The 27,417-nt window shown below is 44.9% G+C and overlaps 1 protein-coding gene across 1 annotated transcript in view; it reads left to right on the top strand.

Moving 5' to 3' along the window:
* Nucleotides 1-4,452, top strand: part of LOC126263294 (cuticle protein 21-like) — an 89,768-nt gene extending 85,316 nt beyond the window's left edge. Inside the window, exons 2-3 of the mRNA XM_049960380.1 lie at nt 1,307-1,684; nt 4,219-4,452. Of these exons, the coding sequence (XP_049816337.1) occupies nt 1,307-1,684; nt 4,219-4,452 (612 nt within the window). The remainder of the gene's footprint in view (nt 1-1,306; nt 1,685-4,218) is intronic.
* The last annotated feature ends 22,965 nt before the right edge of the window (nt 4,453-27,417 follow it).

Below are 27,417 nucleotides of genomic sequence, written 5' to 3'. Positions count from 1 at the left end.
AATGGAGTGATGACAATGAAAATTTGTGCCGCACCGGGACTCGAACCCGTATATCCCGCTTATTGTGACCAGTCGCCATAACATTTTTCTCTCTCACTCTGTTAATTTCGTTCGTTATTGGTCGTTTCAATTGGTCTAGGTGGACGTTACGTGACACCCGTTCAAGTTCATCGTTGATTCCTTCACTCAGATTTTTTTTTTTTTCAACACAGGCTAGTCAGCCCTCTGACCGAACATGCTGAGCTACCGAGCCGGCTATTCGAGCACAACTCACGGGCAGACCCAAACTTCCACATGTGGTCAACCATGTGTGTACAACACCTGCACTCGCACATCCATTATGTGGCAGATTAAAACTGTGTGCCGGACCGATACTCGAACTCGGGACCTTTGCCTTTCGCGGGCAACTGCTCTACCATTGCCCGCAGTAATAGAGCAGTTGCCCGCGAAAGGCAAAGGTTGCGAGTTCGAGTCTCGGTCCGGCACACAGTTTTAATCTGCCAGGAAGTTTCATATCAGCACACACTCCGCTGCAGAGTGAAAAATCTCACTGTGGATCCATTATGTATATTCCCGTAGAGGAGAGACATTTTAATTGATAGTGGTTTGCCCGCTATCGGCGGATAAATGTGATACTGCAGTGCCAGAAATTCGACGCAATTTTCATTCGGACATAATTCGTATCTCTGAACAACGTAGTATCGTATTTAGCCGTCCAAAGGAACATTGGATCGTATTTATGAAACACACAGGCACTGCAATATCGAATGCAGACTTTGTCCTATGGTATATGAATTTTGAACCACTCTGTAGGTGCGCCTAGTCATTTCAAACAGATGCTAATCTGTTCAGAAATAAATGCTAATTTCAAAAATAGATGCAATATTTTACAGTCCGAAGTAACAGTATAGCTATAGCTACAGATATAGATGTGACGTCTAGGAACGTAGCGGTGTTAGTTCCTCCGAGTAGCAGACTCGGCTCCTCCGAGCTGAGGGCAGCCTCACCAGAGTTGGCGATGCGCCTGGCGGGAGAGACGCCGAAAACGGCCGGGTGCCGTCTCGCAAGCGGCGGCTGTTAGTTTTAACGAGGCGACAACTGGGCCAGAGCGGGGCGTGGTGCAGGGCGTGACCCCGTGAGCGGCGGTATAAAAGCCGGCGGCAGCCACCCCGGAGGCATCGCACCACTCACCCCGGTCTCAGCAGCAGCAGCAGCAGCAGCAGACATGACGGCAACGGGTAGGACGGCGAGGGCAGCGGCGGCGGCGGCTCTGGCGGCGCTGCTGGTGGCGGTGGGGGCGGCGGAGGCGGCGGCCGGCTTCCTGGCCCCCGCGGTCGCCTCGCCGGGGCCGCCGCTCGCCTTCATCCCCCACCCGCACCCCGCCTTCAAGGTGGCGCCCGCCTTCACGCTGGGCAGCGGCAAGACGCTGTACGCCAGCGCGCCCTCCGCCGGGGGGCAGGGTGCCGGTGGCCAACAGGGGGGCAGCGGGGGGCAGCAGGGGGGCAGCGGGGGCCAGCAGGGACAGGGGCAGGGGCAGGGCCAAGGGCGGCAGGGAGGCGGCGGCCCCCAGTACGTCGTCCCCGGCGCCGTGCCCGGGCAGGACGTCGACTTCGACCCGCACCCCCAGTACAGCTACGCCTACGACGTGCAGGACACACTCACCGGTGACAACAAGGCACAACAGGTACCACAGCCACTCATCTTCTACTAACACATGTTTTCCTAATTCTTACTCGCATTCGGGAGGACGACGGTTCAATCCCGCGGCTGGCCATCCTGATTTAGGTTTTGCGTGATTTACCTAAATCGCTCCAAGCAAATGCCGGGATGGTTCCTTTGAAAGGGCAGGGCCGACTTCCTTCCCCGTCCTTCCCTAATCCGATGAGACCGATGACCTTGCTGTCTGGTCTCTTCCCCCAAACAACCCAACCCTAATTCTTATAGCTCCTACCAGTTTTCTTTTCTATCCTGTTTTTAGTAATACTTCATTTTACTTCTTGTTAACACCTGTACACGTTACGAGGTGAAATCTCCCCCCGTGTTTTTCTATCTATGTGAATACTAATCTCAGGAACTACTGTACTCATTTTGAAACAATTTTGACTAGACGACTTTTGTTTATCACTATGTACTATAAGCATGTCACCCGCCAAGCAGGAACGGGATACTAGTCAAACACGAAACAAAGTGTTAGGAAGTCTTTTTTGGGGTATTAGCCTGGATTGTAGCCTTGTACAGAATCGAAATGTGGAAGAGGAGTAGCTCAGACAAGAAGGGAATGGAAGGTTTTGAAACAGAACAATGCAGAAACTTGCATGGGTAGATCAATTAACTAATAAGGAGGTAGTAAACCGAACTGGGAGAAAAAAAATATGGCACAACTTGACTGAAATACGGGATAAATTGATAGGTCAAATACTGAGGCGTCAAGGAATTCTCAATTTGGTAGAGGGAGGCCAAGTAGGTTCAAATAAGTGCAGGTTGCAGTAGTTATTCGGAGATGAAGAAGCTAGCACAGGATAACGTGGACATTTGCATGAAACCAGTCTTCGGACTGAAGACGACAACATTTGTTTTACACCCACCACTCCGTTTCCGCTTGCATCTTTCGTTTCTTTTCATTTTAACCATTTGCTCCTTGGCAGCATTTTGGAACTATCGAAGCATTTCCCCTCTTTCTTTTTGACTGTCTAATTATTTTGGCAGCCGAATAATGTGAAGATTATAGGGCAATTACTTTTATGTGCCAGATTACAAAAATACATTATAGACTTCTAGCCGGGACATGTGAAAGCAAAATTAAGGAAAACAAAGGATATTCTGTAGTATGAAGGTAAAACGATATGCTGCTGAATGCTTTAAGATGACAGCAGAAAGACTGTTAGAAATTAACAGCGAAGATGTATTTGACGTAAGTGATTGGAATATTCTCCTGAAGACTATCAAAGATCTTGGTGTAGACTAAAAGAATAAGGAATTAAAAAAAATTCGACTAAATGTTCGGTCCAATACCTCTCTTTATATACTGTACTGATATCATCGGTCAGGTCTATATATTGCTCCACATTTCAAAGGCTTTATGATTTAGCTGATACCTTACCAAAGCTTATTAGTTTCCTCTGTCTGGGAACCTGAACAGCTTCCTCTGCATATCAATGTCTTCAGAACGAGGACCATTTCATGACATTCCAATCTACGATCCAACCTTCATATAACTTTTCATCGTACTTCTTCAATACGTTCTCTCGTATGCTTCTTGTAATCTGTACTTAGTTTGCTGAATTGGGTCGTTATTTGTTAGGAACTTAAAGCTTCGCAGAAGAGCTATAAATATTCAACAGCCTAGATCACATAAATATTTATTTAAGACAACCGGCTTTGACAGACTTTACTGTCATCTTCAGGTCTTAAGCACTTTTTTGCTGTGGAAAGTGTTCTTTTTACGTCGAACTTCACGCCAAGTTGTCACGTGGATGAAAATCAGAACATTATAAACGGTCTGTCATAACTAAAATATTTAAGAAAGTAAAGTAGCTTGTCTAAACGGCCATGTCCATACATGCATATCGTTGACAGATGCTTGTTATAGTACAAAAACGCAGGACATCGGTTTACATAAGCTGGATATATTCAAAACAATGAAAATCGACTTCAAAAGGAACAATGAGCTGGCGTGAGGTCCTTCGCAAAGTGAACTCGTTTTACAACAATGAGATTTTGAAGAACTGAAGATGACAGCAAACTTCGTCGAAAACAGTTGTCTTAAATACAGATATATTTATGCGATATAGGCTGTTGAATGTTTTTGAGAAATAAAACAGATCGCTCCTTCGGTATTCACGAAATGAGAGTACTGAATTCGCAGCACAGCTCAGAATAACTGTCGCGATTAGAGGATTTAGGCGTGAAGTGTGAACAGCGGCGGTACGGTACAGGCTTCGGCAGACCTTCAGTTTCAGAGTGTAGCGGGAGCTAGGAGCAGCCGGCCGGGGTGGCCGAGCGGTTCTAGGCGCTACAGCCTGGAACCGCGCGACCACTAAGGTCGCAGGTTCGAATCCTGCCTCGGGCATGGATGTGTGTGATGTCCGTAGGTTAGTTAGGTTTAAGTAGTTCTAAGTTCTAGGGGACTGATGACCTCAGAAGTTGAGTCCCATAGTGCTCAGAGCCATTTTTGAATAGCTAGGAGCAGACGGGTAAAGCTGGAGCGTGTTCCCGCAGGAAAGCCGGGACGGCGACAACGTCCAGGGCAGCTACAGCCTGGTGGAGGCCGACGGCTCTCGCCGCACTGTCGAGTACACGGCGGACCCCGTGAACGGCTTCAACGCCGTGGTGCACCGCGAGGGCGCCGTAGAGGGCGGGCGAGCCGCCGTGGCGCAGCCGCAGGGACCGGGCCTCAAGCTGCACGCCTTCCAGGCGCCCGCCGTCGCCTCGCCGCTCGTGGGCCGCGGGTAGCCGCCCCCGACACACCACCCTCCACCACTCACCACTAGCCGCCAGCCCAGCCGCCGACGCGCCGCGCCGCCAACGCACTCCTATTTATTCTTGTAAGCCTCTTTGTAAATAAACTTGCTATGGGTTACGCTCAAAAAAGTCTCTTTACTCGGCCATCCACTCCAAATGTTCACTACATCTACATCTACATCTACATGATTACTCTGCAATTCACATTTAAGTGCTTGGCAAAGGGTTCATCGAGGCACAATCATACTATCTCTCTACCAGCGCGCGGGAAAATCGAACACCTAAACCTTTCTGTTCGAACTCTGTTCTCTTATTTTATTTTGATGAGCATTCCTACCTATGTAAGTTGGGCTCAACAAAATATTTTCGCATTCGGAAGAGAAAGTTGGTGACTGAAATTTCGTAAATAGATCTCGCCGCGACGAAAAACGTCTTTGCTTTAATGACTTCCATCCCAACTCGCGTATCATATCTGCCACACTCTCTCCCCTATTACGTGATAATACAAAACGAGCTGTCCTTTTCTGCACCCTTTCGATGTCCTCCGTCAATCCCACCTGGTAAGGATCCCACACCGCGCAGCAATATTCTAACAGAGGACGAACGAGTGTAGTGTAAGCTGTCTCTTTAGTGGACTTATTGCATCTTCTAAGTGTCCTGCCAATGAAAGGTAACCTTTGGCTCGCCTTCCCCACAATATTATCTATGTGGTCTTTCCAACTGAAGTTGTGCGTAATTTTAACACCCAGGTACTTAGTTGATTGACAGCCTTGAGAATTGTAATATTTATCGAGTAATCGAATTCCAACGGATTTCTTTTGAGACTCATGTGGATCACCTCACACCTCACACTACCAGAACACTAACGTACAGGTAACAAAGGCTCTAAAGTTACAGCGGCATCACTACTTCTTTCATTGACTTTTCGTCTATAATAAAGCACAACCTATTTGGTTATTGACAGCTACACACTGAGAACAAAATATTGGAAAACACAGCTACAGTGAAACCCATACACTACAACCTAATACACTACTGGCCATTAATATTGCTACACCAAGAAGAAATGCAGATGATAAACGGGTATTCATTGGACAAATATATTATACTAGAACTGACATGTGATTACATTTTCACGCAATTTGGGTGCATAGACCCAGAGACATCAGTACCCAGAACAACCACCTCTGGCCGTAATGACGGCCTTGATACGCCTGGGCATTGAGTCAAACACAGCTTGGATGGCGTGTAAAGGTACAGCTACCCATGCACCTTCAACACGATACCACAGTTCATCAAGAGTAGTGACTGGCGTATTGTGACGAGCCAGTTGCTCGGCCACCATTGACCAGGCGTCTTCAATTGGTGAGAGATTTGGAGAATATGCTGGCCAGGGCAGCAGTCGAACATTTTCTGTATCCAGAAAGGCCCGTACAGAACATGCAACATGCGGTCGTGCATTATCCTGCTGAAATGTAGGGTTTCGCAGGGATCGAATGAAGGGTAGAGCCACGGGTCGTAACACATCTGAAATGTAACGTCGACTGTTCAAAGTGCCGTCAATGCGAGCAAGAGGTGACCGAGACGTGTAACCAGTGGCACCCCATACCATCACACCGGGTGATACGCCAGTATGGCGATGACGCATACACGCTTCCAATGTGCGTTCATCGCGATGTCGCCAAACTCGGATGCAACCATCATGATGCTGTAAACAGAACCATGATTCATCCGAAAAAATGACGTTTTGCCATTCGTGCACACAGGTTCGCGGCTGAGTACATCATCGTAGGCGATCCTGTCTGTGATGCAGCGTCAAGGGTAACCGCAGCCATGGTCTCCGAGCTGAAAGTCCACGCTTTCTCAAACGTCGTCCAGCTGTTCGTGCACATGGTTGTTGTCTTGTAAACGTCCCCATCTGCTGCCTCAGGGATCGAGACGTGGCTGCACGATCCGTTAGAGCGATGCGGATAAGATGCCTGTCATCTCGATTGCTAGAGATACGAGGCCGTTGGGATCCAGCATGGCGTTTCGTATTACCCTCCTGAACCCTCCTATTCCATATTATGCTAACAGTCATTGGATCTCGACCAACGCGAGCAGCAATGTCGCGATACGATTTCCGCAATCGCGATAGGCTACAATCCGACCTTTATCAAAGTCGGAAACGTGATGGTACGCATTTCTCCTCCTTACACAAGGCATCACAACAACGTTTCACCAGGGAAAACCGTCAACTGCTGTTTGTGTATGAGAAATCGGTTGGAAACTTTCCTCGTGTCAGCACGTTGTAGGTGTCGCCACCGGCGCCAACCTTGTGTGAATGTTCTAAAAAGCTAATCATTTGCACATCAGAGAATCTTCTTCCTGTCGGTTAAATTTCGCGTCTGTAGCACGACATCTTCGTGGTGTAGTGGTGTAGTATATACGTATGCAGGCTGAAGCGACTAATGAAAATTTGTGTGGCGCATGAGTGGGAATCTGGATTGAAGAAGGCGGCATGCCAGGGTAGTCCATACAGTTGTATAAAGGCATTGTGCCAGGCGAGTGTAGTGGTTGGCGCGTCTACCTAGTGAGCAGAAGGCCTGCGTTCCAACCCTGGCCTTGATACATATTCTCATTCGTCACTTCAGTCTGCCTACATACATCGTAGGTGTCTGAGACTTGAAAATGTCTCTGGAACCATATCGTTTTCATTTGATCATTGAAAATGGCTACAAAACAAAACAAATATGATAGACAGACTAAACCACAAAATTAAAGTTAAGGACAAACCAACACAGTTGCCAACAGATCAACACCAACGACCAACCACAGGTACCCTGTGCATAAAACCACGAAACGCGAACACACACACACACACACACACACACACACACACACACACACACACACACACACACATCTGAAAAAGGAACATCCACAACAAGAAACAAATGGCACACACTCACCTACAACAACACAGCAGCTCACAGGATTCGCAACATATTCAAAAAGCAAAGGGCTGAAAATAGCCCACAGAATGGAGAACTCTATACCAAAGAAACTGCGCACAACCAACATTAACATAGGCAAACAGAACACACCTGGAAGCTACCAAATCACAAGTCAAGTCTTCAGCTCAGTTTACATTGAACAGATAAGTAGAAATTTGAACATCAGATACACTAAACACAGAAGGGCACTTAAGAGTAACAGCAGAAATTCAACATCTGCTGATCATCTCACGGACATGAAACGCAGATCAACACCCTTAAACACAGACTCAAAAAATACTTAAATGCAGCAACAGCCTTCCTCAGACCCTCATAACAGAAAAACTTTCTATATACAAATAACCACAGTGGAAGGAAAAGAAGTAATGAATGAATACACAGCAGTACCCCCTTCTCAGCACAAAAACAGTCATACAACCCCAAAACCCAGTGTCACTGAAAAATTCGAAATTGCCGCACAGGACATACAGAAGAAGATGCGGATCAAGTGAACATGACGTAAACAGTGAAACAGTGTGCGTTTGGAAGCACAACTTAACATCCCTGCAGAAGCATGAGAACGTAAAATCTACAAAAAGTAAGTACAGACAATTTTCATACATTCCCCACTCTTCCCTCCAAACCTAACATTTCACAAAGACTATGTAATACCCCACCCGTCACTTATCTGGTTTTGGTGTGTGTTCACCCCAGGTAATTGACTAACAGATCAACAGAGAGTGAAAAACTGCCGCAATGTCGGATAACGCAAAGGAAGTAATAAGGCCCTGTGACTCCTGATTGAACTGCGGTGGCAGTGTTGACATTAATTGATTCAGAATTGATCCCTTTTAACTAAAAATGGGTGCACATTGATGTTATATTCAGCTATTGAACACCTGATGCAAATGTAAAAACATAAAATTAATTAAGAAAGTGACTTGGGATTTCAACTACTTGATTGAAAACAGATGCAGTCGATTAGCACAGATTTATTTTAACTCACGACCTTCAATCATCACATTACATGACTCTCCTACCACGCAGTGGTAATAAATTGCGTTTGTGTGGAGTAAAGCTCGATAAATCGAAAGTAATTCCTATCGACTGACCCAGGCGTAATGTGAAGTGTGAGAAGAATTCTACAATACACGGCCCATGAAACCCCGTGGAAACTTTGCCGACGTGATCCAACAAATTAATCAGTGGCCGGAGCGGGCGCAATATCACCGAATTCAGTGTGGCGGGGCGACGTCGTTAGGCTGACATCGGCCGACCTCGTGGTGCTGCAAGGCTGCGCTCATCCATTCACTTCTAGCTATCTTGCTCAGTACATAGCTGAAGGAAAACTTTCTATCTCCAAGCTCAATTGTTCCGTTTGCTAAGTCCTAAACTCCAGAGATGCTCACTCTTTCTCAGGCAAGCTGAGTAAAGAACGCCACATCCGCACTCTAGGCAAGCTGGGAACGGAAGACCACTACTGAGACTTCTCACAGTCCACTCTTCGCTTCGGTTTCCCCTCAAGCAAAATCACTTATGCCAATTGCAGCACAAGTCGCGTTAATTATGCATCGTTTCCCAGTGCTGACCAATGCCTGCCCTGGGAAGTGAACAAATTCCCACAAAATTTCCTTTCCTCTCAACTTCTGCTATTTAGCTCCTCCCAGGCCACCCATCAACGTTAGGGTCTGCACAAACACCAATTTTTCCGTAATTCTGACTCCCAGGAGAGTACTTCAAATTCCTTGGTCCTATGTTCCCATCGGAGTCCGGCGTATTTCATTCTGTCGCTCTTCACCTGATTTACTTCAGACTCTGCGGACCGTGAATTCAGCGTGAAGTTGCTATAGTCACGAACATGCATATATTGACCTCTGTTGACCGCTCCACTGTAGCTTTGCGCAGCTTTCTCGCATGTTTCACTGAAAACGGGACGATGGACATTTATAAACAGGCATACAAGTTCTCCGTCTGCTTTGTGGTACACCAGCACGGGGTCAACCACCCCCCCTCACTGTCCATCATCTTAAGGCAGCTGGAGGCCGCGCCCTGTTACCGCTTTCTCAAGAGTTTGAGCCGCCCTAAGCTGCCTATTGTCACTTCCCTTCACCACTGCCCAGCCGCACGCCATGGTCAACTCAAATATTTCCCTGGGGTAAACTAGCCTCCAGTAAATCGACGCGTTTCCACAAAGTTTTCATGTCGTGTGAATCACTTTAAAACCATCACCCGACATTAATTATTCCAATACGTCTATACTATACCCTCTACAAGATGCATTGTGCCTTGTCAGTCATTTTTGTTCAGCCCTACTTTTTCGCTCAATGTGAGTTAGGTGATCTTTAATGACTTCATGTGAGGGGCATAGTTCTTACCATCTTTCAACTATCAGCATATTTTCCAACACATTTTCGAAAACTAGTGTTGTAACCTCAAAAAAATTATCAAAATTAATAACAACGTCTGTCTGTTGCCAACAGAGAGTGAAATACTGACAGTAAAGCGATAATTTCATGTTAGACCTAAAAATTTGCAAATTACGTAACATAAACTTGGAAAAACCCTTATTAATTGCTGATGTCATACTGGAAGGTAGGAATTATAGCGGTACTGAGAATGTCAGACATCCAAGTGAACACCAGTACATAATAAAAAAGGTATATATTTTTCCTGCTAATATTTCTGTTAATACAGTTATTAATTTATACCATAATCTCAAAACCTGTCATGTGTTATGATGCAAAAATTCTTTAAATTTTATTTAACAGAGAATAAGTGAGACCACTGAAGATGGAGAAACTTGTCCAAAACAGGTTTGAGTACTAAAACAAGAAAAAATGTTTCTGCTCAAGACAGAACCACTTTTACAAATTATATACACTCATGCTCATAAATTAAGGATAATGCTTATACATGGTGAAACAACGCTGTGGTGGGCGGTTTGTGGGTTTAAATCACGACGGGGAATGACCATGCGGTGCATTTGACCTGCAGTCGTTGCATGGTGGCGCTGGCAGCAGTCCACATACGTAGAGGTGTGTTGGTGCATGTCAGAGTACGGTACAGCTACTAAGTGTGCAGACGTTCCCAGATGTGCTAATGGTGACTGTGTGTTGAAAATGGCTCAAAGAACACATGTTGATGATGCTATGAGGGGTAGAATACTAGGGCGACTGGAGGCTTGTCAAACACAGATGGTCGTAGCACAGGCCATCCATGTGCTACAAAGTGTGATCTCAAGATTATGGCAACGATTCTAGCAGACAGGAAACGTGTCCAGGCGCTACAGTACAGGATGTCCACAGTGTACAACACCACAAGAAGACTGATGTCTCACCATCAGTGCCCGCAGACGGCCACGGAGTACTGCAGGTAGCCTTGTTCTGGATCTTACCGCAGCCACTGGAACAGTTGTCTCCAGACACACTGTCTACAGATGACTGAACAGACATGGGTTATTCGCCCGATGACCTGCAAGGTGCATTCCACTGACCCCTGGTCACAGGAGAGCCCGTAAAGCCTGGTGTCAAGAACACATTACATGGTCTTTGGAACATTGGTTCCGGGATATGTTCACGGACGAATCCAGGTATAGTCTGAACAGCGATTCTCGTCGGATTTTCATCTGGCGTGAACCAGTAACAAGATATCAACCCCTTAAAGTCCTTGAAAGGGACCTGTATGGAAGTCTTGGTTTGATGGTGTGAGGTGGGACTATGATTGGTGCACGTATACCCCTGCATGTCTTTGACAGAGGAACTATAACAGGTCAGGTGTATCAGGACATCATTTTGCACCATTATGTCAGCCTTTTCAAGGGTACAGTGGGCCCCACCTCCCTACTGATGGATAATAACACACGGTCCCACTGAGCTGCCATCATGGAGGAGTACCCTGAAGGAGAAGATATCAGGCGAATGGAGTGGCCTGCCTGTTCTCCAGACCTAAACCCCATCAAGCATGTCTGGGATGCTCTCGGTCGACATATCACTGCACGTCTTCAAACCCCTACAACACTTCAGGAGCTCCGACAGGCACTGGTGGAAGAATGGGAGTCAATACCCCAGCAGCTGCTCGACCACTTGGTCCAGATTATGCCAACCCATTGTGCGGCATGTGTACACGTGCTTGGTGATCATATCTCATATTGATGTCAGGGTGCATGTGCAGAAAACAGTGGCATTCCGCAGCACGTGTGTTTCGGGACAGTTTTCTCAACTTACCACCAATACCGTGGACTTAGAGACCTGTGTCGTTTGATTTCCCTATGTGCCTACGCTATTAGCGCCAGTTTTGTGCAGTGCCACGTTGTGTGGCACCACATTCTGCAGTTATCCTTGTATTACAAGTATCATTCAGGAATTTTAAAAATTTTTTGATTTGGCTTGGGTTTATTGAAACATACTGCCTGCAGATTGGTGTGATATGATGTGATAGGTAGTTTAAGGTAATTATCGCCCCTACATGAAACTAATACAGACGAGGGTGGTGACAATAGTAACAGTAAACTTTAAAACGAAGCTGTGCCACCAAGCAAAGATTTAACACACGTAGTCAATACGGATTCAAAAATTTCGTTCTTGTGAAGCACAATTAACTCTTTATTCACGCGATGGAATGAGTGCTTCGACAGGGGCCTCAAACTGATTCCATATTTCTACATTTCCAGAATGATTATGACACCGTTCTTCACAAGTGGCTTTTAATCAGACTGCGTCCATATGGAGCATCGTTTCAGTTGTGGTACTAGATTCGTTACTTCCTGTCAGGGAGGTTGACTGGTTGGTTTATTTGGGGGAGGGAACCAAGCAGCAAGGTGATCGGTCTCATCATATTAGGGAAGGATGGGGAAGGAAGTCGCCCGTACCCTTCCCAAAGAACCATCCCGTCATTGGTCTTCAGCGATTTAGGGAAATCACGGAAAACGTAAATCAGGATGGCCGGACTTCCGCCCCCCCCCCCCCCCCCCATCGTCCTCCCGAATGCGAGTCCAGTGTGCTGACCACTGCATCACCTCGCTCGGTGTCAGAGAGGTCACAGAACGATAGAAAGTTATCGACTACAACACAAGTGATATTTATCATTGCCGAAGAAATATTCGTAATCTATATAAACGATTCAGCGCACAATCTGAGCAGTCGTCTCAGATTGTTTGTAGATGATGCTGTCATTTAACGTCTAGAAAAGTCATCAGAAGGTCAAAACCATTTGTAAGACAATTTAGACAAGTTATAAGCATGTCACGAAAAATGGCAATTGACTCTACATAATGAAAACAGTCAAATCATCCACATGAATACTATAGGGAATCCGTTAGATTTCGGTTAAATGACAAATCACACAAATCTAAAAGTTATAAACTATTCATCTAAATACCTGGGGGCTACAATTACGAACCTTAAACTGGAAAGATCATGCATAAAATGTTGTGGGGAAGAGCCGGCCGGAGTGGCCGAGCGGTTCTAGGTGCTACAGTCTGGAACCGCACGACCGCTACGGTCGTAGGTTCGAATCCTGCCTCGGGCATGGATGTGTGTGATGTCCTTAGGTTAGTTAGGTTTAAATAGTTCTAAGTTTAGGGGACTGATGACCTTAGAAGTTAAGTCCCATAGTGCTCAGAGCCATTTGAACCACTTTTTGTTATGGGGAAGGCGAACCAACGACAGCGTTTTATTGGCAGAATACAAGCAGCAAGAACTACTAAAGAGATTCCCTATACTACCACGAGGTGTGGCTTCCTTACCAGATTTTATTGATGGAGGACATCGAACACGTTCAAAGAGGGGCAGCTAGTTTTGTACTATCGCTAAATAGCGGAGAGAGTATGGCGGATAGGATACACGAGCTGGGGTCCCAATCATTAAAACAAAGGCGTTCATCGTTGCGAAGAGGTTTTTCACGAAATTTCAGTCACCGAATTTCCTCTTCGAATGCACAAATATTTTGTTGACGTCCAGCTACACAGGGAGAAAAGATCGTGTAATAAAATAAGGGAGATCGGAGACTGCACAGAAATATTTAAATGTTCGTTATTCCCTCGCACTGTTCAGAAGTGATAGAGAAGTGGTATGAAGGTAGTTCGAAGAACCATGTGCCGGGCATTTAAGTGTGAATTGCAAAGTAGTCACGTAGATGTAGATGAGAAAACAAACTGAAATCAGGAGATTTATGCAAGACCATTCATAAAATTGAGATAGAACCGAGCGACCGCTACGGTCGCAGGTTCGAATCCTGCCTCGGGCATGGATGTGTGTGATGTCCTTAGGTTAGTTAGGTTTAATTAGTTCTAAGTTCTAGGCGACTGATGACCTCAGAAGTTAAGTCGCATAGCGCTCAGAGCCATTTGAACCATTTTTGAGATAGAACACAGCAGAAAATTAAATAAAGTCAAGTAAAAAATTCCAGTACAGACGCTTTCAAAAGGCGACAAGATAACTGTTCCTGGCTGACTACTTAGAAATAATGGATGACCGTTGACCAAGCCACTCTGCGATACACTAATTTCGTCACTTAATACTTTTTGAAGGAGCCCTGACATCACACAAAAAACTAAGACCCAAACCACACTTGCCTTACTATCAGATAAAATAGAAGGCAGATGAGTAGTAGGGCAACAGGGTCTCCAGCGCATATTCTTAGTGCGGGTTGCCTTTATCAGGGGCACGTATACACTCAGGGACAAACCTATTGTTCTCCTTTGACTGACATGACATTTACCTTTTGTTTTTCTTTGAGTGACAGGTTCTTAACCTATTGTATTGATAACAAGATCCTCCTTGTTGATTGACAGGTCCTTAACCTATTGTTCCTCCCCTCCCACTACTCCCCCCTCAGGAAACCTCCAACCCATATCCCCCACCCCCTCCCTGTCACTGCTACAGGTACACTTTCAGGTCTGAGTTATTGGATAGTCCCTCTCACTATTATCAATTTGATTGACTACTTAATTAAATCAATCAAATAATTAACCTCTGGTAAACCACCTGCTCTCCCACCCTCCCTCCCAGAAATTGGTGGAAAAAGACTTGGTTGATCGGTCATCTGTCGTGATTGCTTGGAAATTTGAGAAGATTCAATATTGATGTATGTTTGCACTTGACCATTATTCCCTCCAATGTAAATTGTCCTATTGACTGCTTCTGCATATTTCGCGCCTTTATTTAATTGAGAGAACATCGATTGTGGTGTGCACATGTAGCAAGTGAAGATGGGTGAAAGATACATTTGCTGGTTCTCTAGAGATGAGAAACACCTTCGCTGATTTGGAATCTGTTACATCACTGACATCGGTATTCGAGAGTGGAAATATCGTTTTCCTCTATTTTTTTCGAGTTTTCAAGTAAAGGTCTTCACATACAGGATAAGTTTATAGTTACTCGGTGGTTTACAGCACGCTCCATCTCGCTAAAGTTTTGAGTTTCTCGAGAAATAATTTTTAGTCTATATCTTCTGATTTATGTTACACAAGCAATACTGCTATGAAAGGGATATTGCTATGTGCTTGATATCAAAAAGTATCATGTAAATGGTATCATATTCTGGCAAACCATGTGAAATTACATACGTTTTTGTAATCCCAGAGTCTGGAGATGCGTGTAGAAAGCAAGCAAGCATGCAGCTCGGGGCCACAAAATAGTAACACCTTTGTGCTGAGGGTAACCGACCCAGCCTTTGTACAACAGTCTTTGCTGTATGTGATCGAGTGTCTGGTGGTCGCTACTGCATGTCCTATCGTGAGGGAGTTATAGATTAAGGACATCGGTAGGTGTAAGGGAATGAAAGATTTTTTTTTTTAGTAGTTGGAAAATTATGTGTGCTATAGATACTGAAATTGGTTCCAGAACCAAGACTGTAAAGAGGATACATATCCTGTACATTGCTCAGCGTCAGACTGTGGCAGCAATCCTAATATTTAATTGTAGTTACACTGATAAATATGTGCCTGGTTCCCAATATTCTTGTGAGTCTGGAAATGGCAGTAGAAAGTGCAGCAGCAAGCAAGGAGGTTGGGCCCGGAAACAGCATCTCAGTGGACGCCTTTGTTCAGCGCTGGAACTTGCCCAACCTTTGTACACCAGTTCAGAGAGTCTGAGAAAGCTTCCCATTTATGATAATTTGGTTGGCAGCTCCCTCTGGGTGGGTGAATAGTGAACTAATATCCAGTTTTGCATTGAGTTGCCTTCGGTACTGTGAGTGCCTCATTTATACTCTGCGGAAATTTGAGAAGATGCAATATGATGATTGTTTGCACTGAAAGCATTGATAGTGTTTGAACTTCTAGCACTCAGGTCCTCCTGGGGTGGGCGCTCATCCACGCCAGTTGGCCTCTCTCTGGCTGACACATGCTTCTGCAGCTGTGGTTATGGGCCATGTTTATGGTGGCAGTTTCCTCTGTCGGCACTGCACTGCGGCACAGCGAGTACATGGGATGTTGGTTGGTTGGTTGGTTGGTTTGGGGAAGGAGACCAGACAGCGAGGTCATCGGTCTCATCAGATTAGGGAAGGGCGGGGAAGGAAGTCGGCCGTGCCCTTTGAAAGGAACCATCCCGGCATTTGCCTGGAGCGATTTAGGGAAATCACGCATGGGATGTATTTGACGTTCTGTAGACCACTTTTTCAGGGTTTAATTGTCAGTGCAATATGATGATCTGTACAAAATAATTTTTTGCCGCTGAAAGTCTTATCTAAAGGAAAAAAAGGCCGACAGTACTCCCACAATGGCAGGAGCAGCAGTTTGAGGGGTAAATTCAGTAAGAGGTGGGCTGTCCCATTAGGATCATCAGGAAGAATGCATTTGGTGTTATTCTGGATATTTTCGTAAACAGGTCCTGTTAGAACAAGAATTTCCAAGCAGGCAAGCTGAGACATCACAAAAGCACCTACAAAAGCGACAGTTTACTATTTCTGCAGCACTTTACGAATTCCAGGAAGGGGCTGATAAGTGATGGATGGGCTCTCCCGTTAGGATCGCGAGGAAGAATGCAATCGGTGTTATTCTGGGCTATTTTCGTGGACAGGTCCTATTAGGACCAGAATTTCCATGCAGACAAGTTGAGGCACCACGAAAGCTCCTACAAAAGCAACTGTTAACTATTCCTGCAGCACTTTACTATTTCTGAGAGGCAGACTTGGCTCTTATTTACATAGAGATGTGACATCAGTATATCACCTGCGAGGGTGAGCCGCTATGCAAACATCTCACTGAGGGTGATACACTATGCAAACATCTCTCTCAGTGTGGACCCGCAGCTCTGCGTCATCATGCCAGCAATGGTGCATAGGTGAGCACATATTTCAACAGGTATTTCTCAGGTGTCATGTATGAAAGGGATGCTGCTGCCTCATAATTGTGGGACCTGAACTGACACCTGCACGTGGTTCGGTAGCTGATGGCCGTATCATCACTTCAAGGGGTCTGCTGGTGCATTCTGACTCCTGGGAGCGTTTGTGATAGTGTCCTGCATGGTCCAGTGGACAGGGGACGGTGGGCGGTGTGTGCTTCATGATCGAAGGATTTTTAACTCTGTAATCAGGTGTGATGTGTTTTTCATGGCGGTATTCCTTGCGCACTCTAAATAAAAAAAGTAATGCGATCAATGTAATTACTTCTCATGTGACTGGCATCTTTCCAAACAGCAGAAAATGATGAGCAAGAGAAATCCATGTCCCGCAAACCAATATTCTTATAAAAAAAACAATATACCGAATTTCCCTTCGTGTGATCCTCCCTCTCCACTGCATTGCTGCCAGTTTCCAGGCAGAGGAGGGGAGGGGTGGGGATGTGGTGGTGCAGGTGGTGATCAATTTCCTGAAAAATTCTTTAAATTAATAAATTAACTATATTCGATACATTGTTTAAATCCCCTAAATTGTTTAAATCAACATTATTCCAAACATTGCCTGAATTGTTTAAACAATATTCCATACACAGCAATCGATTTCCAGACAAATTCTTTAACTAAATAAATAAACTATATTCCATACACTGTCATAAATAACTAAACAATATTCTATACATTGTCTAAATTGTTTAAACAATATTCCACACACTACAATCGACCCCCTCCAAATGACCGATCAACTGAGTCTTCTCCCACCGACTTCTAGGCAGGAGGGTGGAAGAGGAGTGGGTTTACTGGAGGGGGAGTGGTTAATTAATTGATCAATTTAAGTAAGTAGTCAATCAAATTGATAAGAGCGAGAGGGGCTATCCAATAACTCAGACCTGAAAGTGGACCTGTAGCAGTGAGGGGGATGGGGCGAGTTGGAGGTTTCCTGAGGGGTGAGGGCAGTGGCAGGGGGTGGAGAACATTAAGTTAAGGATTTGTCCATCAAAAGGAAGGATTCTTTTAGCAGAAAAATAGGTTAAGGACCTGTCGATTGAAGGAGAACAATAGGTTAATGATCTGTCAATCAAAGGAGAACAATATGTTTGCCCCTGAATGCATATGTGCCGCTGATGTAGGCAACCCGCACTAACAAATCGCGCTGGTAGCCCTGTTGCCCTACTACTCAGATGCTGCAGGAGACTGAGGTGTGCACTCAGATCAATATATAAAACACAGTAAATTATAAAATGTTCAATTGGCAGCTGTGTTTCAGTCTTTGACCCTCTGGTGGTTCCTCGCAACACAAGAGACAACCATGCATCAGTGGGCAATGTTCCACTATCAGCTTTGTAAGTGTTGGTTCTCCAGCTCTTCGTGGTTAGAAGGAGGTTAGCTACGGTCACAATGACGATTTCAAATGGCTCTGAGCACTATGGGACTTACCATCTGAGGTCATCAGTCCCCTAGAACTTAGAACTACTTAAACCTAACTAACCTAAGGACATCACACACATCCATGCCCGAGGCAGGATTCGAGCCTGTGACCGTAGCGATCGCGTGGTTCCAGACTGAAGTGCCTTGAACCGCTTGGCCACACGGGCCAGCATGACGATTTCACTGACTGCTGCTTTTTCTCTGCATTGGGAGCCACCAAGCCTCCTACCAACACTTGGTCTTCCGAGCCAGTTGTATGGTAGCAAACTTTAGGGGGCGTGAACAGCGAGTGGTATGTAGAAGGGCGCAAGACTCTCTGGCATCTGAGTTCATTCACCAAGATCCCTATGCACCCTGGATCCCAGCAGATAATTATTCCATTTTCCTGCCTTTGCTAGAGAAGGAGATAAAGCAAATAAAGTAAAATGATGTAATGGTTCCTTATTTTCTAAATTGTAGCCCTACTACCATGACAAAATGTATTCGTGTAAATGAGTTATAATTTATGTAATTAAGTGATCCTTGATGACTGTATCGATATCCAACAAGCCACAATCAATTGCAAAAAATAGGATAGAAATTTTTTGGAGAAGAAGCTCCTTCACATTTTATTCACTCTTGCTTGTTATATAGGAGGTATACATGTGGCTCTTTTGTAATTTCATTTTCACTGAATAATCAACTACTATATTAGAAACACATCTACAGTTACTACAGTATCTTATAGATTTACCGCATATGCTTTTCTTACATTGGGTATTTCTGTTCTAGGAAAGACGTCTCAGGAAGGATAATGTAGTACATTTTCGAAAGCTAACATACTGATTGCGTATTGTGTCTTGCTGTTTAAGCATTTCATTTCAATTAGAACCCACACGTCTTATCACGAAGTCCGAATTTGTCTTAGTACTACTAATTGAGTGGAAAATAAGTTGACACTTTTTATGGATAACCTTCTTATCGAACAATGGCATGTTCTGCAACACCCACTGCTGATACAATCGTCGAATAAACCTAGGCGATATCAATTTTATCCTTCAGAAGTGAATTCAGCTCCAAACAGGTCATTTATTAATTAAATGATAGGATTTAAGCTCAACCAGTCCTTTTGAAGTGTGTCCTTTTGACGGCAAACCTTTACTTACGCACTGCATACTGCTGAGTAAATTTAATTACCTCTACCATTTGACTTTACTCTTTACTGCTAGACAAAGGATACATTACGGAGAGCGCCCTAGACATCTTGTACCATACCACCTAGGTACAAATAGAAAGTCATATTTACAGAGAAATCACAATATAAATAGTTTGGAAAATGGTTTTAAATTTTTTGCAGTTTCCACATATGTTAAATGCAGCTAAGAAATCTTGACATACCAACTATAGACAAAACAGAATAAAGGAAAGAGAACTCAACAGAAACTGGAAGCACACACCTGGAGATTAGCGTCTTCATGGAACCACAGACAGAACACCAAATCACACATACACATGTTACAGTCCTATAAAAGAACAAAAAATGGCTTTGAACATTTGAGAACCTTCATGACTCCATAAAACAAGAGCATTTGTTAGAAGGAGCACGTTCAGTTTTAAGATGTTTTGTTTTGCAGTACTTCCAAGAAACTGCAGGTAAACAACTGGTTGACATCTCCTTCTTATTTCTTCTGAAAGCCGCAAAAAGAATTATCCTTAATGTCTGTACGAAATGGTTGGGAGGAAGTTAAAGAACAGTTAATATGCATTCGTAACCAAGCTTCAAGCTCGTGTGAAATTTGCAAAAACAGGGAGATCCTTCTAACTACTGGTTTGATGGCAACGTAGTAGGCAGATTGAAAGGCGCCAACCTCCGCCAATTCTTCCTCAGACAGTCGTCGCATCTACGAGGCGTGTTTTTAAAGTATGTACCGTTTTGAAATTCCACCGCTGCAGCACCGCGGTCGGCATTTGGCGCATGTGTGCTGTATACCGCTCTCTGTTTTCAGGCCACAGACGCCATTACAGAGTCATTCGGCGTGTTTACGTTTGACTGTGAGTATTTCAACTGCCTCCTTCGACTGAGAATCCTGTCGACCGTGAAATACACGCTTTGATTCGTTTTCTTAGTACTAAAAGCGTGAAAGCGTCTGAAATTGATTTTCAGCTCAATGAAGTATTTGGGGAAAACATTATGAGCGACGGGGCGGTATGGCAGTAGGTGAAAGCTTTTAAAGATGGTTACGCAGAGGTTAATGAGGAGGCGACTTTCAGTCATTACCGACGATCTGGTGCAGAAAGTTGATGAGAAAGTGAGAGAGAACTGATGCGTTACGACTTTTAACATCATATGATGAGTTTCGGCAAATGTCAAGAAGTGTGCTTCATGCAAATGTTACAGAACGTCTAAATTATCGCAAGTTATGCTCAGGTGGCAGTTTTCTGTGAGGGTTGTATACAAAGCTGGTTGTGTGATATGAAAAGAGCCTTAACATTGGTGGGAATTATTTGGAGACATAGATTAGTGTACGAGCTTTCATGTAGAAATAAAATTGCCAAGAAAAGTCTGCTTGTTTTTTTTTTAATTTCAGAATGGTTTTCACTTAAAAACATGTCTCGTATAACTTGAAAGTGGAGATACATTGCAGATCATGGGTTATTAGCAGGAATTGGAAGCAATGCAAACAAAATGTTAAAAGATCAGAGTGAGATTCATGAAGATTATGGAATGAAGAGCAGTAAGAGAAAAAGAATGTGCATGATGAGCACCGAAGGAGGCAAAATAACTAATATTAAGGTAAGACAAATTAAAATTAGCCAAGCGCTAGCTTCAAGTACCTAGGAAACATGATGACAGAATGTCTAACACACCACAAGGATACGACAGATTATAGTAGCTAAGGAAGCTTTCAATAGAAGCAGGACTTACTATGTGGAAAGCTAGATAAACAGCTCAGGATAAGCGTAGCCAGGTGTTTTGCCAAGAGTGTGGCACTCTATGATGAAGCACAGATCTTAAAAAGAGAGGACGAAAGCAGGTTGGGAACATTAGACATGTGGGTGTGGAGGAGGATGGAAAGCCTTAGTTGGGTACAGAGAGTGACTAATTAAGATATGCTGAAAAGAATGGAGGAGAATAGAAGACTATTCCAAGGTATAAGAAAAAGAAAGAGAAATTGGTTGTGTTACACAAGGCAATAGGAATGTTTGACGTTGAATGCACTGCAAGGATTAGCGAGTGGGACAAGAATGAAAGAAAAAACAGCACTCTTTCTTCAGGCCACAAGTGGCCCATCGGGGCCATCCGACCGCCGTATCATCCTCACTGAGGATGTGGATAGGAAGGGCGTGTGGTCAGCACACCGCTCTCCCGGTCGTTATGATGGTTTTCTTTGACCAGAGCCGCTACTATTCGGTCAAGTAGCTCCTCCGTTGGCATCACGAGGCTGAGAGCATCCTGAAAGATGGTAACAGCACATGGCGGGCTGGATGGTCACCCATCCAAGTGCTGGCGACGCCCGACAGCACTTAACTTCGGTGATCAGACGGGAACCGGTGTATCCACCGCGGCAAGGCAGTTGCTTAAGAATGAAATAAAAGAGAAGATGAAAGGTGATGGATAAGATTAAAGTGTCTGTAAGATATGTGGAAATAAAGAGAGCAACAGAAGACAGAGGGACATGAAGCGCCACTGTATGAAGACCTGCTTTCTTATAGAAAACATTGTGATAGTGAAGTCACGTATCATTTAGCAACTGTGTTTTATCAACTATGCTTGAAAAGATACATAGCTAGTGGCTTCTGGAGTAAGATTCATAAATTACTCTTTCCTGAGGCAGGCCAGGGTGGATATGTTGTGAGAAGCCTGCGCAATCTTGAATATGGGATATTTACAGCCCCCTGTTGAGCTGTAGATTTGTAGAACTGCACAGTGGAAAGCTGGCTTGGTTCCATTGCCCAAGTATTGGAATGGGCCTTTGAAATTAGAGCCAAGCTACCGCAAGTCCCCAGAATATTACTGGCGTGACGAATCTGTCCATCCTGTAGGCTGTTGCAAACAAGCTAAACTACCATTTTGCCGTCTCCAATGTGGGGAAAATTTCTGGGTTTTACATTCTGGATCTTACCAGCAAATCATATTGATCAGCAGCATAGGTGCTGTGATGCCAATGACTGAACCAAATACAATGTACCATCTTGTAGTTAGTTGATTGACATATAGTAATCGATGGTGAAGAAATTTTAGTAGGGTTCTCCTGCCTTTTGGTGTATTTAGGGAAATTCTTGCTCATCACTGTGCCTAAAGTTGCGAATTCTCTCCTCTAAATCGTTGGTTTTTTGGGACGGAGAGGGACATAGAGAAGATGGGGAGACTGCGTGCATATACATGATCATGAAGTCATATCGGTCGCCAGCCGGCATACATTGCTCAGTCTTGAGGAAGTGTCACTTTTGCCGTTAGTGCTGCCTTTGCTGAGAGCAGCTCACAGTTTACGAGGTTTATTCCGCAACTTGTGTTGCTGCTTCACTTATTTATTTAGCGTATGGCTAATACAGACATATCATGAAATTAAATTACATATACATATGTACATATTGACACACAAGAAACTTAAGTTTGTCTTTACAACTAAATATCCAGTCCTTCAATCCAGCGCACTGCATCTGGAGTTGCTAGCAGGAAGTCCTCTTTGGCGCTGTGATAGGCTCGAATCCTGCATTCACCGGCAGTGTGGTGAACAGTATGGTATGGAGCCCCGCAGGCACAGCCTGGATCAGGCAGCTTCTTCCACTTAAAGAGAGCATCCCTGCATCGGCCATGGCCGGTACGGATTCTGTTGAGAGTAGTCCAGGTCTTGCGTGGTAGGTCGAATCCACTTGGAAGTTTAGCACCTGAGAAGATGTTATGCAGGTGCACATCTGTCACTGCTTCGCACCGACCTTTCCATTCTTCAAGAGGTTTGAAATCCTTAGTAACCATGTCAGCAGTATCACACAGAGTTGGATGGCGTCATTTCAGTCTCTTGTGATTTAAAACTGGCAGATCGCTATACACGGGTAGGTTAGAATTCCTGGAGACCTTGTGGAATTCTCTCATAAGGGCAGTACACCTGCGTAGATCAGGAGGCATTATACCGGTTAACAGTGGAGCCAATAAACTGGAGTAGATCTGATTGCGCCAGATATTATGCGCATTGTCGTATTTAGCTGGGTACCAACAAGCCTTGTATGATGACTGTTCATCAACACAGGTGCACAATACTCAGCACTTGAGTACACCAAGCCCAGAGCTGAAGATCACAAGGTGGTTTCTGAAGATCCCCAGGTAGTTCCGCATAGCTTATGGAGGATGTTGTTTCGAGTCCTCAACTTTTGAGCTAAGTTAAGAAGGTGTTGTTTGAAGCATAGTGTACGATCCAGGATGACACCAAGATATTTTGGGTTCCAATTATGACGAAGAATTCTGCCTCTGAAACTTACTTCCAGTTTTACGTTCGCCAACCGGTTATTTAGATGGAAGCAACACACTTCTGTTTTACTCACACTGGGTTGGAGTCTCCAGATTTTGAAGTCATTATCTAATGCAGACAGGTCTTTGGCTAGAATCTTTTCTGTTGTCTTCATTTCCTGGTGTTTTACGGCTAGAGCCAGGTCATTGGCATAGCAGTATTTTCTGGACGAAGTGTCAGGTAGATCAGATAGATATAGGTTGAGCAGTAAGGGTGAGAGAACTGATCCTTGAGGCAATCCGTTGTTCAGATTCCTCTCCTTACTTATGTTGCTTCCAGTGATTACCTGGAACTTCCGATTACTTAGCATGCTGTTAATCAGTCGAGCCATTGTTCTGCAGGGTATGATTTGGAGAAATTTGTAGATAAGGCCTTCCCTCCACTCAGTGTCGAAGGTGGCAGTTAGATAGCTACGCCCTGGTCTGAAGCCTGCCTGCTCAACTGGAACGTTCTCTAAGATAGCACTACTTATTCTGTTATATATTAGCCTTTCAAAAAGCTTGTAGCAGTAGCTAAGTAGGGCAATGGGACGATAGTTTTCTACTTTGTTGCTGGGTTTGCCAGGTTTCAGAATAGATATTATCTTCGCCTTTTTAAACTCCAATGGAAGTTGACCAGTCAGCAGGATGTCAGTGAAGAATTCTGCCAGCCATTTCTTAGCTTTTCCTTCCATATGGATCACGAATTCTGGATGGATACCATCGAATCCAGGCGCCTTAAGAGGTTTGAAGTCCTTCAGTCCAGAGTCAATGTCTGAAACTGTGAAGGGATGGGTATACTCAGACGAGGGAGATGCTTTCTTTTTCAGATCACGAAGCTGTCGTTTGATATGTCTTGTATGTTTCTTGTCAGGAGGTACTCTTGAGGTAGTAATGATGTGGGAAGCAATTTGGTCTGGTGTTACTTCGGAATATTTTCTGCATGCTGGTGCACTTCCTCCCAGTTTTTTCAGAAGATTCCATGCTTTCCTGCTTGAGTGGGTAAAGTCCATATTTTCGACTGTTTCTGCCCATTTCTGCCCATTTCTGCCTCCGAGACATGTCCAAGCTGGACATAAGTTCCGTAGCTATCTCTGGGTCACCAATTTGCTGGAAATGTTTATACAGTGTTTCACTTTCATCATTCCATCCTGGAACATATTCTTTAGGGTATCCTCTTGGCATACACTTTTTAGCTGTTGCTGTTACTGCACCAATGAAGCATTGATAGTTATTATGTGATGGAGGTATCCATCGAATGGTCTTATCCAGTTCCGCTGAAAACTTCATCCAGTCAGCTTTCTGGAAATTCCATCGAGCATGCGGAGTTGATCTTATGACAGGAACCGTGCAGCCAATTTGTATTATCACAGGTATGTGTTGGCTGTGAGGAAAGGCATCTATCACTTTCCTTGTGGTGCTGATGGGAAAGCCAGTTTCGTAGCAGCTAACAAAGCATAAGTCAGGATTTGAATCCTTGTCCCAAGCAGCTGACCTGAAAGTGCCTTGATCTTTGGCATCAAACACTAGATGAAGATTATTCTCTTCGACCCATTCTGCAAGCATGCTCCCATTTTCATCATTTTGAGAGTACTTCCAAAGTTCGTGGTGATTATTGAAGTCTCCTATGTAAATTGCAGGATGTTCTGCTGTGTTTAGGACAAAATCGGGCCATGTTGTTTTGGGTGGTTTGTAAACATTTGTAATAGTAATGCCGTGCAATTGTATGACAACTGTATGTATATCTGCCTCCACACTTACAGAAATCAGTGAAGCATACACGATAAAATACAAACACATAGAACACAACAGTGGAACCAAAAACTCGAAGGGCTGGACTCCGCACGACCTGGTGTGTGGCAACTAGCCCGACACTTCACCAGGGAGAAAATATACACCCCAACGCTTCAAGGGCCTGACGGACCTGCATACTCAGCGGAAGAGAAAGCAGGACTAATGGCCCGAACACTCGCAGCGTCATTCACACCGAACCTGGTACCATCAGATACAGCGTTCACACTTGCTACTGACCAAGAGGTTACACGCATTCTAGCCCAACCATCGCGCGGCGACATTCGACATGCTAGCACAGCCGAAGTCTCCTGGGCTATAATGCATTCCGCTGCTAGGAAAGCCCCTGGTCATGATGGCATTCAAAACCGTGTCCTCCAGGAGTTCACGGATAAAGAAACTGAGTACCTAACACACATAACGAATGCCATACTAAAACACCAACGCTTCCCCGCCTTTTGAAGACGGCCAAGGTCCTGATGTTCAGGAAGCCGGGGAAAGACCACAGCCTCCCACAAAATTACCGACCCATCAGCCTTCTGAGCTCGCTCAGTAAGATTGTTGAGAAGGTGATTCTCAAACGCATCACTAGGCACTGCATAACAAATGACATCCTGAGACCGGAGCAATCCGGCTTCAGGAATCACCACTCCACAACACAACAACTCCTACGGGTCGTTGAACATATAACACATGGCTTCAACATAAACAAAGCTACAGGGGCAGTGTTCCTGGACATCGAAAAGACTTTCGACCGTCTATGGCACAACGGCCTCATCCGCAAACTCAGCGACGCGGGATTCCCCGACGGGCTGCTGCGTCTAATACACTCATACCTCACAGACAGGAGTTTGAACACTGACGTGCAGGGAAAACAATCAACACGACACGGTATACACGCGGGAGTACCCCAGGGAAGCATCCTAGGGCCCCTACTGTTTAACCTCTACATAAACGATCTCCCAACCACACACAACACAATGATGGCAATCTACGCGGATGACACAGCCATCCTTGGGCAAGATTGGAAACCATCAAACATTACGTAACGCCTACAGACTGCACTCAGAGTGGCCGAGCCTTGCTTGGAGAAATGGCGTGTTAGAGTAAACGTCGACAAGTGCGAAGCCGTTCTGTTCACTAGAAGACCGAAGCAACTGCGCAAACACCGCTACTGCAGACCAATAACTCTACATGCACGTCCAATACGTTTCCGTGAGAAAGTCAAATACCTCGGTGTCTGGCTGGACCGGAAATTACTCTGGGGGGACCACATGCAACACATGACCAACCGAGCTAGCGCGAGGCTCAAACAGCTCTATCCTATGCTCAACAGGCGTAGCGCACTGAACAGAAGGGTGTCGAGGTCCATGTACATGACACTTATCCGACCCCTGATGACGTACGCAGCTCCTGTCTGGGGATACGCTGCGCATACATGCCTGCCCCGTCTGCAGCTCATACAAAACAAAGTACTCAAAATCATAAGCAATGCTCCACGATACACACGCATCGCGGACCTTCACCGGGAATACCGACTTGAGACTCTCACGGAGGTAATCCACAAACTCACCACAAGACTATACAGAAACTCCAGACATTCGCAGAACCCGTTTATTCTGAATTTGGGGAACTACGACCACAACCATAGATGGAAACATAAAAGACCAAAAGACATACTTTTAAGGACATAACATCTATGGCCAAGCATACGCAAACATAACGGCACAGGCGAGCCCCTGTTAATCAGACGCCATTACTGAATATCCAGCTGAAATACACTGCCGAATATCTGGCACCACACAGGGAAGCCGTACCGTACACTGCATGCAAACAAGCTCCACACATCCCCCACACAGTGAGATGATCTATGGCCGATCTCCCACTACCGTATAACGATCTTGATTGTTCCAGGAATGTAGCAGCTGCAGCAACTGGGACACATCGCCATCGCTTGTCACGG

The sequence above is a fragment of the Schistocerca nitens genome, chromosome 6 (assembly GCF_023898315.1).
Source record: "Schistocerca nitens isolate TAMUIC-IGC-003100 chromosome 6, iqSchNite1.1, whole genome shotgun sequence".
Lineage (NCBI taxonomy): Eukaryota > Metazoa > Arthropoda > Insecta > Orthoptera > Acrididae > Schistocerca > Schistocerca nitens.
Note: the sequence above shows the minus strand (reverse complement) of the source record. Positions and strands in the feature narration are given on the sequence as shown.